At 51.4% G+C, this 18,636-nt stretch overlaps 2 protein-coding genes across 6 annotated transcripts in view; one reads left to right on the top strand and one right to left on the bottom strand.

Moving 5' to 3' along the window:
• LOC146833389 (uncharacterized) overlaps positions 1–10,989 on the top strand; it is a 195,860-nt gene extending 184,871 nt beyond the window's left edge. For both annotated transcript variants that reach the window (XM_085601192.1, XM_085601191.1), the window contains 2 exons: positions 7,974–8,244; positions 9,071–10,989. In XM_085601192.1, coding sequence (XP_085457318.1) covers positions 8,112–8,244; positions 9,071–9,834 — 897 coding nt within the window. In that variant the 5' untranslated portion in view covers positions 7,974–8,111 and the 3' untranslated portion in view covers positions 9,835–10,989. The remainder of the gene's footprint in view (positions 1–7,973; positions 8,245–9,070) is intronic.
• The window catches only part of LOC146833388 (single-pass membrane and coiled-coil domain-containing protein 3-like), a 389,302-nt gene that overhangs the window by 33,465 nt on the left and 337,201 nt on the right, over positions 1–18,636 (bottom strand). The window contains exon 4 of one of the 4 annotated variants that reach the window (XR_014960581.1): positions 3,654–3,745. The exons of the other annotated variants lie outside the window; for them this stretch is intronic. The gene's annotated coding sequence lies outside the window, so the exon portion shown is untranslated. Of the gene's footprint in view, positions 1–3,653; positions 3,746–18,636 lie in introns of those variants that run through there. 4 annotated transcript variants of the gene reach the window in all.

The following is an 18,636-nucleotide window of genomic DNA, read 5'->3' as shown; positions in this document are numbered from 1 at the left end:
GAGTGGAACCACAGCTGTTTGGTAACCTGGTCCAACAGACACCATTAGCCACAAGGACACAAATGTGGGCAAGGATAGTCCAAAGGGTCAATGCAGTAGGGACCACCCCAAGATCAAAAAAGGAGATCATGAAGCGGTGGAATGATCTGAAGAGGGTTGTCAAGGATAGGAGGAGCAAGAACCGTGAGCTGGCTCAGAGGACTGGTGGTGGCCCTCCCATTCCACAAAAACCATTCAGACCATGGGAGGAGAAGGTGCTTGCCATACTGCATCCGGAGAGTCTCACAGGAGTAGCCGGGGGAGCGGGGGAGTGGAGACTGGTAAGTACAAACAAATGACTACCACCACTCTACTATGTACTGTCTTGCACAACTACAAAGCTACACCACCTGGGACAAATTCCATCCATCTGCACCACACACTCACAAAAACATGTCTCACAGATCCAACATTCACCCACTCCCACTCACCCCAAACATAGCTACCAACATTACCACGGGGGCATGTGTACAGGCAGACAGCACTACAACTCCCACCAGGCCCACTTGTCCCACAGCATCAGCAAGATGGAGACCTCCACCCACCCCACCCAGAAGCATGTGTCAGCCATTACATTACCCTCATCAAACTTACAGGTAGGTAGCCATCTTCACAGTGAGGGTGTCTGGGTATGGGAGGCCTGCACTACTACTCCCAACATTCCCTCTGCCCACACCGAGCAGGATGGAGCACTCCCCCACCCAAAAGCAGTTGGAAGCCAGCACAGTGCACCCAAAAAACTTACAGGTAGGTAGCCATCTTCACAGTGAAGGTGTCTGGGTGTGGGAGGCATGCACTACTACTCTCAACAGTCCCTCTGTCCCACACCTGAGCAGGATGGAGCACTCCCCCACCCGTAGCAGTTGGAAGCCAGCACAGTACACCAAACAAACTTACAGGTAGGTAGCCATCTTCACAGTGAGGGTGTCTGGGTGTGGGAGGCCTGCACTACTACTCCCAACATTCCCTCTGTCCCACACCTGAACAGGATGGAGCACACCCCCACCCAAAAGCAGTTGGAAGCCAGCACAGTACACCAAACAAACTTACAGGTAGGTAGCCATCTTCACAGTGAGGGTGTCTGGATGTGTGAGGCCTGCACTACTACTCCCAAAATTCCCTCTGTCCCACACCTGAGCAGGATGGAGCACTCCCCCACCCAGAAGCAGTTGGAAGCCATTACATCACCCTCATCAAACTAACAGGTAGGTAGCCATCTTCTCTGGGAGGGTGTCTGGGGGTGGGAGGCCTGCACCACTACTCCCACCATGCCCCCAGTCCCACAGCCTAGCAAGATGGCTCCCTCCCCCCACCCCACCCAGAAGCATGTGTCAGCCATAACATTACCCTCATCAAACTAACAGGTAGGTAGCCATCTTCACAGTCAGGGTGTCTGGGTGTTGGAGGCCTGCACTACTACTCCCAACATTCCCTCTGTCCCACACCTGAGCAGGATGGAGCACTCCCCCACCCAGAAGTAGTTGGAAGCAATTGCAGTACACCAAACAAACTTACAGGTAGGTAGCCATCTTCACAGTGAGGGTGTTTGTGGGTGGAAGGTCTGTACCACTACTCCCACCATGCAGCCTGCTCCCCCTCAGCAGGATGGAGCCCTCCCTTACCCAGAAGCAGTTGGAAGCCATTACATCACCCTCATCAAACAAACAGGTAGGTAGCCATCTTCACAGTGAGGGTGTCTGGGTGTGGGAGGCCTGCACTACTACTCCCAACATTCCCTCTGCCCCACACCAGAGCAGGATGGAGCACTCCCCCACCCAGAAGCAGTTGGAAGCCATTGCAGTACACCAAACAAACTTGCAGGTAGGTAGACATATGATTCTGGACCGTGACCCCACTGAGCAGGATGTAAGTCGCCACCACGCACACACACATGTGTGACATAACAAACCCAAATGTGGGCACATTACAGGTAAGTAGCCAGTACGTGCACCCACCCATTCATCACAAATTAAATGGTGCCATATGACAACACCAGCCCTCTCATTGCACAAAGAGGCATACCTACCCCATTGCCAAGCACAGTGTGCACACTGGTAAGCTAAGGAAACTGTCACAGCTACCAAAGTGTGGCACACCAATGCACAAGTAAAAGAAAGTCAGGGCACAATCATGCACAGCATCTATTTAAATGTGCATGGCCATGGAGCAAGTGCAACAAGGACCATTCGAAACATATGAAAGCATATGTGGTGGTACAAATCAAGATATGCACATGACAGGAGAAAGGTATTCAGGAGATGACAATGGCCAGTCCATGGCCAGATGTGACATCTCCCAGGTCAGACAAATAAACAATGAGTTCTCAATTAAACACGTTGTGCCAGGCCCTAGATGGCAACAAGTCCCTGTAATCCTTAATTGTGCACGGGTCGCATGGTATGCCTTGACACCTCACACCATGGACAAGTAATGCCTGTACCACTGCATCATGTCAGGAAGCACAGTAGTGCACATAGTAAACAATGTGATGATCTGTCAATTGTGCAGTGTACAAAAAGTGAATTACACACAGATAACACAAAGCTTCTTGGGTGCACTACAATGACAATTTCCCATCTGACCCATTGGTGACCAAGAACTCACTGCAGAGGACAACACCAGCAACCTGCAGAGCCAGTCTCCCCCCGCCCGGTACATGGTCTCTCGGATGTTGACTCCCAGGATTCGATGGATGATGAGCTCGAAGCCGGCCCATCTGGTGTGCCAGGGAGCAACAGGTCCCAGGACCCCAGCGTCCCCCCCACCACACCTGCGCCAACAACAACTTCACAGCACACCCCTGCTGTCACGGCCTGTGCGGCAACCACCACCACCACCAGTGCTGCCTGCAATACCCTCCCTGTCTTGAGGATGACCAGCACACACCACCAACGGAGGAGGGCAGGGAGAGGATGCGGGTGCCCACAGTAGTGAGGCAACAGGTCCGTGGCAGCAGGGCAGGTGGGAGGGACAGGGTCACCCATGGACTCCAAGAGGATGAGACCCAATCCCTGAAACACATCACCAGAGTCCTGGGCGCATATGAACAGGACCAGGGACGAACTGTTGCACGAGCTCCTGGTGATGAGGTCCATCGATACCCGCATGGGACAAATCGTGGACCTCTTTGGCCAGCAAGTGGTGGTACTAAGGGACAGGCATGCACCACAGACAACACCTCCACCTCCCTCTGGTAGGCCGCACGATGACAGTTCACCATCCTCCCCTGCACCCACAGAGAGGGGTGAGTCCTCAGACCCCACTGGACCTGTAGCAGGCCCCCCCCTGCCAAATGACGAAGGGGCCATCCCAAGAAGACCCTGGGAGTATCTGGAGGCCAAGCACCTGCCAGACACCAGTCACGGAGCCAGCCATGATCTCAACCCTCTCCACCACTGCATTGACTTTTTGGATTGTCCTTCCCCACGCTGCCTTGTGAATGGCATCTGTCTGTTGGACTGCGTCACCACATCAATGTGGTGACTACTCGGATTATCTCATCTACCACAACTGTCAACTCACTGCTCCACCACACCCCCCAATGTTAATGTACACCCCCCCTCGCATCTCACCATTGCAAATAAAATATCCTTACACACATGTTGTTGTGTCTGCTCCGTCTTTATTGCAGGATGTACAGTCTTCAACATGCTCAAAATGTACCAGGAGCATGGGCTGTATATAGGCAAGGAGAAGTCGAAGGCACCTAGGGGAACACAACATAACTACTTTCACTGGTCTGGGTGTGGCATCACAGACATCACACAACCCCTACCATCAGGATAACCCAACATGAACATGTCACAATGGGCAACAAGTGTCAACATATATGTCCTGTAGATGTTCCCAAATGACCTGTCCCAGAAACATTGCCAAACACCGCTGAGTCTACAACTGGCTGCTGCTACAATTCTCACATGCCCCTTCACGACCACAGCAATATCAGCAGACAATGGGTATGTTGCACATTGACACCCACCTTCAAGTGAAGTAGCGGGTGATGAGCTGTTCATGCAGGTCAACACCTTCCTCCTCTCCACTGTCCTCATCACTGGACACGACTTGTTTTCAGGCTGGGGCCTGCGGTCCTCACCATCATCCAGGAGCAGGGGAATCTCCTTGCGAATGGCTAGGTCATGGAGCATGCAGCATGCCACTACAATCTGACACCTTCCCGGGCGAGTATGCCAGTGCACCTCCGGTCTTGTCCAGGCAGCGGAAACGTGACTTGCGCAGACCAAAAGTACGCTCCACCACATGACGTGTCCTTCCACGGGCCTCATTGTAGTGGACTTTAGCCAGTGTCCTGAGATTCCGTAGTGGGCTCAGCAACCAGGGACGGTTGGTATATTTAGTCAGCTAGGTATGACAAACACAAATAGACATTGCAATGTCGCAGAGGCTGAGGGCAGCAGGTCACACACCCAGCACGCCACACGACTAGGCATACTCACCCACAATCCATGCACGCTCGGGAAGCAGATTAGCCATCAGCTGGGGCACAATGCTGTTCCACAGGATGTAGGAGTCATGGGCAGAGCCTGGGCATTTGGCACACACGTGGGTGATGGTCAAAAATGCCAGGCACCCCATCTGCACATTGATGGAGTGGTAATGCTTGCGATTGCGGTAAATGTGCTCACTTGCCTGTGGTGGCACAAGCCTGACATGGGTGCAATCAATGGCACCAACAACATTGGGGATGTGTCCAAGGGGATAGAAGTCTCCCTTCACAGCTGGCAATTCAGCACCCCGGGGGAAATGGATGTATCTGTCCTTGTATAGCATCATGGCGGACAGTACATTACGCAGCACCATGCTGAACATTGGTTGTGACATCCCACCTGCGCTGGCCACCATGTGCTGGAATGATCCTGTGGCAAAAAAATGCAGGGCCGCCATCACCTTATAAGTAGGGGTGAAAGCTGTTGGATATGTCCTGCGAGGCTGCAGGTGGGGCTCCAACAGATCACAAAGGGTTGTCAGGGTGGCTCTGTCCAGGTGGCATTTCCGTATGATCGCAACATCCTTTATGTCCTCCAGCACCGTCAAGTGACAAATCAAATTTGGCCTCTTCCTATTGGAGATGATAGTGAACACATGTCAATGCAATACATCATGAGATGTGCTCAGCACATCACTTTCTGGATGACTCAACAACAACAATGACTGACATCAATCTTGACTAACAGACCAGCTCACATGTAGAGACACCTTCATGTACACAAAGGCCACACCTGTCAACTTACACAAGACAAGTACCTCAAACACCACCTTGGTCAGTGTGAATGCACATAGGGATACGGCCACATTTCAAATGGGCACGCCTGGGAGTATAGCATCCAGCATATGTGTAACTAATCAAACCCACTGTCTCATACCTAGCTGCTTTACCTGTCACACCTCAATGCGTCATTACAACCTGGCACACATCCACAACACATTGACCACAGTCGGCGCTGGAATGACGAATGTGTGCATGAGCAGACATGAGAGGCAATGCAACATAGTTCATTATTCATTGAGACGAGCATCGCTGTGATTGTCACTGCACCTCAACACATGGACATGTGTACACATTGTAGAGTCCAGAACAACACTGTCCTGCCTACACCAACATCAAATCCATCAGTGACATGTGAGTGGGTACAGGCCAATCTAGGAAACACACACACAAACATGGCATGTGTAGCCATCAGTGGAGTAAATGGAACATTGCCATCGTGTGCACGATGATGTTCCATTGACCATGTTGATGTTTGACAGATGGCCATTGCGATTGTATGGCACCCAAATCGCGGAAGCTACCGCCTGGCCCCTGCGGTGTGTCACCAGTACCCTCATTCACACAACTGCGGTACTGATAGGCATGGAGACATGTGGAAATGGCGGTTGGCAAGCTCTGCCGCATGAATGGCGGAGCCTCGTGTCAATGTATGGCACTCAAATCGCAGAAGCTCCCACCTGGCCCCTGCGGTGTGTCACCAGCACCCTCATTCACACAAGTGCGGTAGTGATAGGCATGGAGACATGTGGAAATGGCGGTGGGCATGCTCCGCCGCCTGAATCGGGATGCCTCGTGTCAATGTATGGCACCCATATCGCAGTAGCTACCGCCTGGCCCCAGCGGTGTGTCACCAGCACCCCCCATTCACACAAGTGCAGCAGTGATAGGCATGGAGACATGCCCAAATGGTGGGGGGCATGCTCCGCTATCCATATCGCGGTAGCTACCGCCTGGCCCCTGCGGTGTGTCACCAGTACCCTCATTCACACAACTGCGGTACTGATAGGCATGGAGACATGTGAAAATGGCGGTTGGCATGCTACGCCACCTGAATGGTGGAGCCTCGTGTCAATGTATGGCACCTACATCGCAGTAGCTACCGCCTGGCCCCGGCGGTGTGTCACCAGCACCCCCATTCACACAAGTGCGTTACTGATAGGCATGGAGACATGTGGAAATGACGGTTGGCATGCTTCGCCGCTAAAATCGCAGTAGCGCACACCGGGCCCCTGCGGTGTGTCACCGCCATGGAGCTTGCCGTAGAGCCAACGCGAAGCTCGATAGCGGTGGCATGATGCAATTTTGAAGATCGCGGTAGGCGTGCTCCGCCACCGCGGAGGGGCGCATTGGCTGCATTTGAAAGATGCACCATCGCGGTAGCACACCCCGGACCCCAGCATTGTGTCACCGCCATGGAGCATGCCCCTACAGCCAATGGGAGCCATGATTGCGGTGGCATGATGCAATTTTGAAGATCGCGGTAGGCGTGCTCCGCCACCACGGAGGCGGACATTGGCTGCATTTTAAAGATGCAACATCACGGTAGCGCAGCCCGGGCCCCAGCGTTGTGTCACCGCCATGGAGCATGCCCTTACAGCCAATGGGAGCCATGATTGCATTTGAAAGAGGCAGACCTGGACCACCAATTGCTGCAGCTTGGCATCTTTGAAACAACCCCAGGGGGCTATATATGTGTGGGAGTGAGCCTCACATTTCCACTGCTCTCAGAGCCTGCTGCCTGAGACCCCTCACCTGCTGCTGCTCCCAGAGCATGCTGCCAGAGACCCCTCACCTGCTGCTGCCTCCAGGGACTGCTGCCTAAGACCCCACACCTGCTGCTGCGTCCAGGGACTGCTGCCTGAGACCCTTCACCACCCAAATCTGCCGCTGTTGTCTCATGTCCACAGTGATGGCAAGGACAGAGAAGAGCCGTGCCTGTCCCTTCACGAGCGAGGAGCTGGAGGTCCTGGTGGACGAGGTGCTCACACAGTACCCAAGGCTATATGATGCCCCAAATGTCGTGGTAAGTCTTCAACAGTGATGGGGTAGGGCAGGGGGGCCACACGTGTAGTTGGACTGATGCAGTATGTGCCTGGGAGTGTGGGGTTGTGTCATGCACTGCCTGGCATGCTGTCTCCAGTGGGATCAGTCTTTTCACATTGCACTCCAGCTATCGGCCATCTCAGCACTGTATTTTGCACACATCTGCCCTTGTGAATGGCATTTTGTATTTGTGAGATCATGTCCCTCAATGTGACCACCATGACACATTCATCTATTCACAGGACAGGGACATTGATGACTGCGCAGTCTTGGACACAGTGAGTCCACCCCCAAACACAGGTTAACATGTGATGTATGTGTTGCTCAAGCCAACAATGGACTGGAGATGTGGGCAGGCTACATAGGTGTTTCAGTGCTGGCATCCTGCATGTGTGTGAGATGTGCAGGGACTGTGTTCCCCCTCACACCTGCATGCTTTAACATCAGCTTTTCCCATGCAGGTGTCCCATGTGAACTGTACTATAGTCTCTGATTGACATATCGTTGGATATGTAATGATTTTGTATCTTGCTGCTATACTGATAGATGTCGGTACATGGCACTGTGTCACTGATCATTTCCCCCTCGTCTCCCATGCCTGCAGCTCAAGGTACACCAGCGTAAGGCCGTGTGGAGGGCCATTGCAGCGAAGGTGCAAGCTATGGGTTTCTCAAACGGATGGCGCACCTACTGAAACAAGAGATGGGACGACATCAGCCGGCTGGCAAAGAATGTGGCGGAGATGACCTTGGGGCTGCTTCCTCGCACTGGGCGTTTGGCATGGCGCAGCATGACACCACTATTGGGGCGCATCTTGGCGGTGATACAGCCTGAGCTGGATGCACATTTGAAGGAGCATCAGCAGCAAGCCAGGGGTGAGCATTTGGGGAGTCTGACTTTGGCTGGGAGTGGCTGCATGTGTACAGATAGACTACCAAGAGGAGTGTTACCTGTTGTTCCTCAATTGAAAGAGAATGTGTACAGAGCCTGTGCCAGCGCTGGCCTATGTGATGTTGGTAGTGTGATGCTGTTGCATGTAAGTGGCTGCTGGCCTGGGTGTCGGTGGCATGCATTTGCCGTACCTGTACTTACAAAGGTGATTTGGATGCTGTGCCTTCACATTACATTCAGAGTTGTGCTCTTCAGGTTTCTTCTGCATTGGGGTAGTCTTGGGGTTCCCATGGGAGGGAACAGCAGTGTGCCCGATCTGACTGTGCATTCATCAATGTGTCCATTGCATGCACCCAGATTGGGGAGGCCTACACATCTGACAACAATGTGCACAATTTTATTGTCCCCAAGGTACGACATGGTGGGTGGCATGGGCTAATGTCCATTGTGGACTGTCATGTTGTTGTCTGGGTCTGTGCTGTCCCCTCCTGTTCCATTCAGTTCTGTCATTGGCAACAAGTAGTGTGCCCCCATCATGTCCCTAGGTGTGCTCAGAGCTAGTTGTGTCTGTTTGAACAGAGCCACAAGCAGGGTGTTGTGCTGTGTGGTCATCACATGGCTCACTCCTGCCTGAGTTTCCAGTTTCCACACACTGCTTGAGTCAATATAGTGAGTTGGCACGATGTGATTGCACAGGGTGGTGTGCAACATGTAGATTTGGTAATCTTTTGCGATGCATTGCTTGCATATGTTTGTTCTGTTGCTGTCACTGACCTGACCCTACATTCTCTCTCTCTCTCTCTCATGCAGCATCACCTGTGGTCACGGATGGACAGGAGACGGACACCAGTGGGGGTGAAACTAGCACAACAGCTGCACAGGAGCCCAGCGAGACAGATGTCACCAGTGCCTCAGAGGGGGACAGGAGTCTGCTGGAGGAATCCCAGCCTGAGACGCAAAGCACCACATCACCCGATGCCAGCGGCGATGCATCCATGTTGGCGGGCACAGGGAACGGGGACTCTTCATTGCCTTCCACCACACAGCGGCCAGTGCCCACCTTCCCAGCCACTTCCTCTGGTGCTGCCCGTGTCCGCTTCAGTAAGAGGGGAAGAGTGTCCTTCACCCCTGGCACCGCTGCCCCTGTCCCCCCTGCTGCCATCAGTGCTGAGTCTGTGGACCTTTTGCTCCAGCTGTGTGTAGGCCAGACAGCTCTCCTCAATGCCTTCATTGACCACGACAAGAAATTGGCCCAGGTTGTTGCTTTCATGGAGGGCATACATTCAGACGTGGGTTGGCTGCACCGGACAGTCCAGGCTTTGTCATCAACAGCGACGTCTGCCCTGCAACAGGCACATACTCACAGTCCAGCTTCGGTCCCTTTGTCCACCACCCTGGTAGTGGCCAAGTCTGACGATAGTGACCACGGTCCACATACGTCAAAGTCACGATACAGCACACGAAGCACACAGCAGCAGCAACCCAAGCGGTCCCGGGCGCAGACACCATCCCCACAGTTGACCAAAGCCACCCCAGAGCGCAGGGAGAAAAGCCCGTCAGGCGACACCAGTTGACAAAAAGCAAAGCAGCAGACCTCAGGCACACATGCCTCAGTGGCATCCCCATCCAAGGACTCTCCTGCCCCTAAAGCATCGTGCAAAGAGAAGCATACAGTGTCTGTGCCCACCAAGGAGGTGGTGCATGCCAAGGGTACACCTAAGAAGGGCTCCAAGGCAGAATCACCAACCACCTCGTCTCCCATTCCAAGCCCAGTGAAGCAGGGGCCGGAGGGCACTGTAGGGGTAACACCTAGTAAACAGGGGAAGGGGGGGCAGAGGCGAAGCCAGGAAAAGTGTTCCGCTGGGTCCAGCACATCACCAGAGGGGCTGCAAGTGCCTGCACCTGCTGCAGCTGTGGTGGTGAGTGTGCCTGCTGTGCCCACACCACTTCCCATTGATCCACAGTCAGTCAAGCCATTTAGGATCCCCAAGAATTGGAAGGGCACCCCTCCACAATCTCCCAGCCACACTGAGTCTCCCGTCTGCACGATTCCACCTCCACGTGCCACTACAGCACCTGGTCCAAGCAGCCCTCCAGCTTGCCAAGCCACTGATAGCTCAACCTCAGCTGTTTCGCTCTCTCCCCAGTCAAGTGCCCAGACAGTCCCCGAGACACAGCCAGCTCCCAGTCCACCTGACAGCCAATTCTGAGTGGTTGTCACCCTCACACACCTGTCTCTCACACAGGTGGGCCTGTACTGCACATTGTTGCCCCTGACTGTGTTGCTGAACATGGAATGGTAGTGGCACACATTCCCTGTGCAGCTTCTCAGGGACTCACTCTGTACTTTGTCCTGCCCAATGGCCTTGTCATTCACTGCTGTGTGCCCCCTGCCTTTGCAGCTTTTCATGGACTCAATCTGCACCTTGGACTGGCCACTGACCTTGCTGTTTTGCCCCTGCCTGTGCAGCTTCTCATGGACTCACTCTGTAGTTTGTCCTGCCCACTGGCCTTGTCGTTCACTGCTGTGTGCCCCCTGCCTGTGCAGCTTCTCATGGACTCACTCTACACCTCGGACTAGCCACTGGCCTTGCTGTTTTGCCCCTGCCTGTGCAGCTTCTCATGGACTCACTCAGCACTTTGTCCTGCCCACTGGCCTTGTTGTTCACTGCTGTGTGCCTCCTGCCTGTGCAGCTTCTCATGACCATTCTCTGCATCTTGAGCCTTGCTCTTCTCATGGTACCTATCTGTGCAATATGTGAATAAAGACAGTTCCTACTGTTGTCTATTTTGTCAGTGTCCTTACTGAATAAAGTTTTTTGCTGTGTGTAAATGGTTTACTGTGCCACATGGTCTGTGTGCCACTTAAACATAGTCAATTTTTGGGCTCACTTACTCTCTTTGTTTTCAGGGGTGACAGGGTCTTCAGTTCTTCTTGACCCAGAAACTTGTGTGGCCAATGGTGTCAATTTACAATGGATAGCAGTAGTCATTTACTTAAGTAGTTTATGTTGGCTATATTGTACACATGTCAGGTTGGGGGCACTGCCAGCGCAGGGGGGTTTCTGCACACAGTATTGCAGGCAGGCTGGCCAGGGTCATCATGTATGCATGTTCTGCCTTTATGTGTGCCTAGTGGTATATGTGTGTAGTCATCTTGTGATGGCCAGTCATCCTAGTCCCATGGCTTACTTTCCATTTGTGCTCTTGGATTGCCAGGTAGTGTGCAGTGTGAAGGGGGTGAATTTGTAGGGAGTGTTGATGTGTACATGCCTCTGCACTGTCAAATACACACGTGTCACCCAGGAGTTGTGTGCCTGTTGTTTTGATTGTTAAGCCCTGTGGATGTGGTTGTATGCCCATGTGCGAGTTGTATGTTGCGCACTGTGCAGTGTGTTGGTGTGTCCTTGCAGTTCTGTCTGACTCCTACTTGTTGTTTTTGTCACTTGTGAGTATGCAGACAGTGTTACTGGCAAGTCAGTGTTGTGTTTTGTTGCACATCCATGTGTCTTGTTGCTGTTTGTGGAGACTGTGCAGACCTGCTGCTTCACACTGCCATTGTGGTTGTGTTTTCTCATGCATTGCTGTCACATGGTGCCTTCTTGCCTTCAGTGTGGCATGTTGTGTGTGTTGTCATTCCATCCCCTTTCTGTGCTTCAGCTTCCTACCCATTGTTGGTCTGCACTCCCTCTCTTTGTGTATGGTACACTCCTGTCATGTCCCCTACTGACATGCAGTACACTTCACTTTGGTGTCAGCTGTCCCCTTGGTTTAAATGTGTGTGTTCCTCCCCATGACTTCATTTGTGACACTGTGCTTTGTGGTGCAGTTCTTTGGCCATGGCCAATGTGTCACTCAGGGCATTTCCCCAATGGGTCATGTGTGATGTTCGGTGCTGTTTGTCAGTCATGGTTGCTCCTATGCAGTTCAACTGTGTGTGCTGCCCAGTCCTCTGGTCAAGTTGCTTCCACCTTTGTGTCCCAGACTTGTGCTTCTGTTGGGTGTTGTGTTGGATGTATGTGTGTTGGCTGTGTTATTGCTTCACTTCCTGGGTGTGCTGTTGTCTTTGTGCTGTGCTGTATGGTGTTGTGTGGGTTGCTGTTCTGTCACTGATGTCTGTGTGTGGCTGGTATGCTTGCTGTGCACACACAGCTTATTGTGCATGCAGTGCTGTGTGTGTATGTTGCCTTGTGATTGCCTGGTGGGCATCACCTGATGTCCTGCTGTGTTTGCTATGTGATTGTTCTGCCTGTGCATCTGTTGTTTGTTTGATGTGGCTGTGTTGTTCTGTGATGGTGCACGTTTTGTGTGTTGTGGTATGTTGTCTGTGCATTGTTGCTAAGTGATGAGGTTGTGCACTCCTGTTGTGTCTGTGCTCCCATTGCCTTTCCCCAGTTTAGCTGCACAGGGCATGTCTGTTGTTGTTGTCGCTCTGTGTGTGTTTCTGTTGGGTTATGTGTTAGTCTGTTGTATTTGTTTCGACATTTGTGGTGGCATCCCTGTGTGTGTGTGTGATGTTTACGGCTGACTCTAGGGTGTGTGGTTGTTTGTGTGTGTATTGACTGGCAAGTATTGCCAGCCTTCAGTGTGCTTGGCACTGGTGTTGTGTGCTGCTGGTGTGAGGGGGAATGCGTGTAGATTCCTACTGGTGTTTGTCAGTCCTGAGGTGTGTAGATGGGCCCTGTGTGTAGTGCTGCTGGTGTACTCCTGTGAAGTAGTTGTATGGATGTGTGGCTGTTCAGTTTGACGTCAGGGCCTTCCTTTCATCCTTGTGCCTATACGTGGTTTGCCTTGCTATCTCCCTAAGTTGTTGCACTGAGCTGTCTGTGGTTTGAGGTCACTCACTGTGGCAGCCATGTGTGCTTTGATGGTGTGAGGGTGTTGTTCTCTGTTCCTTGTGTTGATGTGATGTACACATGATTGTTGTGTGTCTCCATTGCCTTCCATTTGTGTGCAGTCCACTTTGGGTTTCTATTTGTTGTGCTCCATTGCTGTTGGCATGTGGGGTGTGTATGTGTCTGTGTGTCAGTCTGTGGTATGTATGTGTGACTTGGTAGGCTGTGTGTCCATTTGGATGTTAATTCCTTGTATGTGTTCATTTGGTGCTTGTCCTCATTTTTATTGCCCTGAGTGTGGTGTTGTGGTGGTGTGTGTGTTTCCCTGGCCCTGTGCTACTGTGCTGTGTATTGTGTGTTCCTGTCCAGCCACTCCTGCAGTGTGTCTTTATGTTTGTTTGTTGTGTGGTGCAGGGTGTGTATTGATCTGGCTTGTTGTTGTGCATGGGGTGCACAGAAGGGGCCCATGGCATGTGCCTTCAGGGGGTGTGCTAGTGTGTGGTGGGTGGAGGTGTGGCCCTGTGGTCTTTGTGCCCTGCCCATGCCTGGCGCTGGCCCTGCCTTCTGCATTGTACGCATGTATTCCCTTGTATTCGCCGCTGCAGTGATGTGAACGGGACATTGCTGCATGGTGGCGGTAGCTGTGTCCAGGATGCAGAGGGGTGACTTTGTGGCAGGTGGGTGATGTGTGCCCTTGTGGATGTGTCCCTGTCCCCCCTAGGGTGTCTGATGTGGTTTTTGACCGTGTCTGCACGTGTGTTGTGTGTTGTGTTGTTGCATACCTGCAGCGGCATCTGCGGCGATCCATGAGTTCCTGGTGATGTAGCAAGTACAGCACTGGAAAGACGTGTAGAGCTGGGTCCATGGCCGTCACGACCGGGACTCTGGTTTCGCGCTCCGCTGTCGAGCTTCCGCAGTCTCTGGTTGGGCGGTACCTCCGCTGCGGTGCGTCTGCTTGTTTCAGTCATCCTAATTTGTGGAGCGGGCGGACACCATTCGGCACGGCGGTGAGTCTCCATTGGCTCCCACCGCCACCGTGGCGGGCGCACTTTGATGGCGGTGCGCGTCGCCCCGTGGCAGTCGGGAAATGGCCTATGATTGTCCATATTAATATAGCGGATGTGAGGGCTGCTGCTCGTGGACGGAAAGGAATATGCTACTTACCAGTATGCATCTGTTCTTGGCATGTAGAGCTGCAGATCTACACACTATGCATAGATCGCCATCTGGTGTTGGGCCCGGATGTTTGCACTAGTTTTTGTCTTGGAAAGTCTTTGGAAGTCACAAGGTATGTGACTCCTCCTTTGGATCATAGTGCGCATGGGCATCGGCTCCATCCTCACATTGTTTTTCGCCAGTGGGGAAATGATGGAGCTTTGTAAGAAACAGGAAAGATGACCATGTATGCTGTATCTAAGTAAGATAAGATAATACTAGTAAGATACTGGAACAGATAAAGGTAGCCGGTGAGGCGGGTGGGCGTGTGTACATCTGCAGCTCTACATGCCAAGAACAGATGCACACTGGTAAGTAGCATATTCTGTTCGAGGCATATGAGCTGCAGATTACACACTATGCATAGAGTGTATAGCAGTATCCCCTCCTAGCAGCGACCACCAGTATCTGTTGCAGTAGTTTGAAATAGTGTTTTGAGTACAGCCTGCCCCACACTAGCTTGTTGTTTAGTTTGCACATCGACACAATAATGTTTTGTGAATGTATGCGGTGTAGACCATGTAGCTGCTCTGCAGGTATCGTCTGAGGGAATGTTCCCTAAAAATGTAATTGAAGCCCCTATCTATTGTGTAGAGTGGGCTTTAGGAGGAACAGATAATGTACGTTTTGCTTTGTGGTAACAAATTTGTACGCATTTGACAATCCACCTAGCTATCCCAGATTTGGATATGGGGTTGCCCTTGTGTAGTGGTGAGAAAGACACAAATAGTTGTTTGGTCTTAGGAAAAGGTTTTGTTCTTTCTATGTAGTACAGCCATGCTCTTTTGACATCTAAGGTGTGAAGAGCTCTTTCTGCGACTGTTTGTGGCTGCGAGAAGAATACAGGCAGCTCCACAGAATGATTGAGGTGGAAGGGAGACATGACTTTAGGGAGGAATTTAGGATTAGTTTGGCGAACAACCTTATTATGATGCATCTGCAGAAAGGGTTCCTGAATGGTTAGTGCTTGCAGTTCGCTAACTCTTCGTAGAGAAGTAATGGCTACTAGGAAAGCAGTTTCCCATGTTAAGAATTGTAGCTCACATTTATGTAGAGGTTCAAATGGAGGCCCCATTAGTCTTGTGAGAACGATGTTTAAATTCCACACAGGCGAAGGTGGTACTCTGGGGGGAATTATTCTTTTGAGTCCCTCCATAAAGGCCTTTATGGCAGGTACTCTGAAAAGTGAGAGATGTTGTCTATTTTGTAGATATGCTCCTATAGCAGCAAGATGCAGTCTGATAGACGTGTAGGCTAAGTTGCACCTTTGGAGGTGTAGTAAGTAGCCTATGATGTGTTGGATAGACACATCTAGGGGATCAGTGTTGTTGTTGTTGTGACAGTATACTACAAATCGTTTCCACTTGGCTGCATAACATGCTCTAGTGGTAGGCCGTCTAGCTTCTTTAATGACGTCCATACAGTCAGGAGGAAGGTTAAGGTAACCGAATTCTAGAACTTCAGGAGCCAGATCGCTAGGTTGAGCTGAGCTGAGTCTGGGTGTTGGATCTCTCCATGGTTCTGTGTTAAGAGGCATGGAGAGAGGTGTAATTTTTGGTGCGGAACTACAGAGAGTTCCAGCAATGTGGTGTACCATGGTTGTCTGGCCAAAGTTGGAGCAACTAGTATGAGCTTTAAGGAGTGTTGCTGTAGTTTGCGCACCACTAGAGAAATGAGTGGGAGAGGCGGAAAAGCGTACGCAAATCTGCCTGACCAGTTCTTCCATATCGCATTGCCTTTGGACAATGGGTGAGGACACCTGGCGGCGAAGCTTGGGCATTTGGCGTTTTCTTGGGTGGTGAAGAGGTCTATCTGTGGTTGCCCCCACATCTGAAAAAACGGTTGAAGAACTTGTGGATGAAGTTCCCACTCGTGGATTTGTTGTGTTTGACGGCTCAACAGATCGGCTATTGTGTTTTGGACTCCTGGGACATGTTGGGATAGGAGAAAGATATTTTGAGGTATAGCCCACCTCCATATGCTCTGTGCGAGCTGAGAGAGCTGCAGAGAGTCTGTCCCACCTTGTTTTTGTATATAATACATGGCTGTCATGTTGTCGGTGCGGACTAAGACAGCTTTGCCTGATATGTGTTTTTGAAATGCTTTTAAGGCTAGGAATATGGCTAGTAACTCCAGGTGGTTGATGTGGAGTAACTTTTGTTGAGGTGTCCACCTGCCCCGCATTGTGTGATGTAGTAGGTGAGCTCCCCAGCTGGAGAGCGATGCGTTTGACGTCAGAACTATTTGAAGGATCGGCTCTAGGAACGGTCGCCCTTTGGAAAGCTTCTTGGTGTTCCACCACTGCAGAGAGCGATGGGTACGACCGTCTACCAACACCAGATGTTAGTTGACATTGAGCCTGGTTCCATTGGCGTGCTAAGCACTCTTGGAGAGGATGCATCTGAAGTCTTGCATGAGGCACTATGAATATGCAAGAGGGCATCATCCCTATGAGTTGCATGAACACTCGAGCTGGAAGAGAGTGTTGCGGTTGGAATTTGGTGAGAAGAGCTTGTATGCTTGCTATCCTGGCGGGACTGGGATAGACTAGCGCTCTTGAGGTGTCGATTGTGGCACCGAGGTAGTGTTGCGTGTGGGACGGTTGCAGCTAGGACTTGGCGTGGTTTATTGTGAACCCCAGGTCGTGAAGTTGTTGAATAGTGGCGCGAGTGTGTTGTACACACTGATTGTATGAGCTGGCTTTTATGAGCCAGTCGTCTAAATATGGGAAGACGTGGATTTACTGTCTTCTTAGATGTGCTGCCACTAACGCTAGGCACTTGGTAAACACTCTTGGTGCTGTGGTGACTCAGAAAGGGAGTACTTTGAATTGATAGTGCTGACCGTCCACTACGAATCTGAGATATTTTCTGCGAGCGCTGGGAATGGGAATGTGGAAATAGGCATCCTTGAGGTCTAGGGTAGTAAGGAAGTCGCACTGTGAAAGCAGAGATAGGACCTGCTGAAGTGTGACCATGTGGAAATGGTCTGAGTGTATGTATAGGTTTAGGGGTCTGAGGTCTAAAATAGGCCTGAGAGAGCCATCCTTTTTTGGTATGAGAAATTAGAGGGAGTAATCTCCCTTGTTTTGTTGGTGCAGGGGAACTGGTTCTATTGCATTTTTTGTAGGAGGGAGATCACCTCCTGCTTTAGCAGTAACAGATGTTCTTGTGACATTGGATGCTGTTTGGGTGATATGTTTGGGGGGGGGTAGATGTTAGTTGGAGACAGTAGCCTGATTGAATTATCTGTTGCACCCACCTGTCTGAAGTGATGTTTGCCCAGGCAGGGAGGAATTGGTGGAGTCTTCCCCCGACTGGAGTGGAATGGTCTGGGGGAAGTGGAGGGAAGTCATGGGGTGGGGGTGGAGGCAGAGTGGGAGTTGGTATTTTTGACTCTGCCCTTGCTGTTGTTTCCCCTGTAACCACCCCTTTGGTAACCTCTAGTAAAGGTGGATTGGGTGGGAGCCTTGTAAGAAGTGGAGTGGCTATCAGAGGAGTAGCCTCTGTGGGTGCTTCTGAAGGATGAGCGATGAAAGGACCATCTGGGAGCTTACGACTGCAAGGCTCCCATAGATTTGGCTGTGTTTGTATCCTTTTTCATTTTTTCAAGTGATACATCCACATTGGGGCCAAATAGGTGTTGCTCATCGAATGGATGATTGAGTATGGAACTCTGGACTTCAGGTTTAAAACCTGAGATGCGTAACCAGGCATGCCTACACAAAAGGACACTGGTGTTTATTGCCCTTGAGGCGGTATCTGCCACAGGCACAACGGATGGAGGGGTTAGTGATGTTTTTACCTTCCTGTATTAGTTCATTGGCCTTGTTTTTATACCTGGCATGGAGGTGATGCATTATGGACTCAAGTTCATCATAATGTGCCCTGTCATACCTGGCTAAGAGCGCTTGGGTATTAGCAATGCGCCATATGTTTGCTGCCTGTGACGCTGTGCATTTGCCAGAGGCGTCCAGGAGTTTAGATTCCTTATCTGGTGGTGGTGCGTCACCTGATGTTTGGGAATTGGCTCTCTTCCTTGCATTAGAGACTACCCAGGAGTCTAGTGATGCGGGGCCCTTAATGTATGCTGCATCAGTAGGAGCAGCTTTATATTTTTTTTCTATTCTCAGGTTGATGACTCGAGCCCTGACGGGGTCGTTAAAGATCTCTGGTGCATGCTTAATGACCCCTTTAAGCATGGGTAAAATTGAGGTGGACCTTTGTGGGGTGTCAAAAGTGTCCATGACAACATCTTTCTCTACTGGGTCTGTATGAAGGGCAACCCCGTGGTACTGGGCAGCTCTGTGGAGGCGCTGGTTGAAGT

The sequence above is a fragment of the Triturus cristatus genome, chromosome 4_2, assembly GCF_964204655.1.
Source record: "Triturus cristatus chromosome 4_2, aTriCri1.1, whole genome shotgun sequence".
Lineage (NCBI taxonomy): Eukaryota > Metazoa > Chordata > Amphibia > Caudata > Salamandridae > Triturus > Triturus cristatus.
Note: the sequence above shows the minus strand (reverse complement) of the source record. Positions and strands in the feature narration are given on the sequence as shown.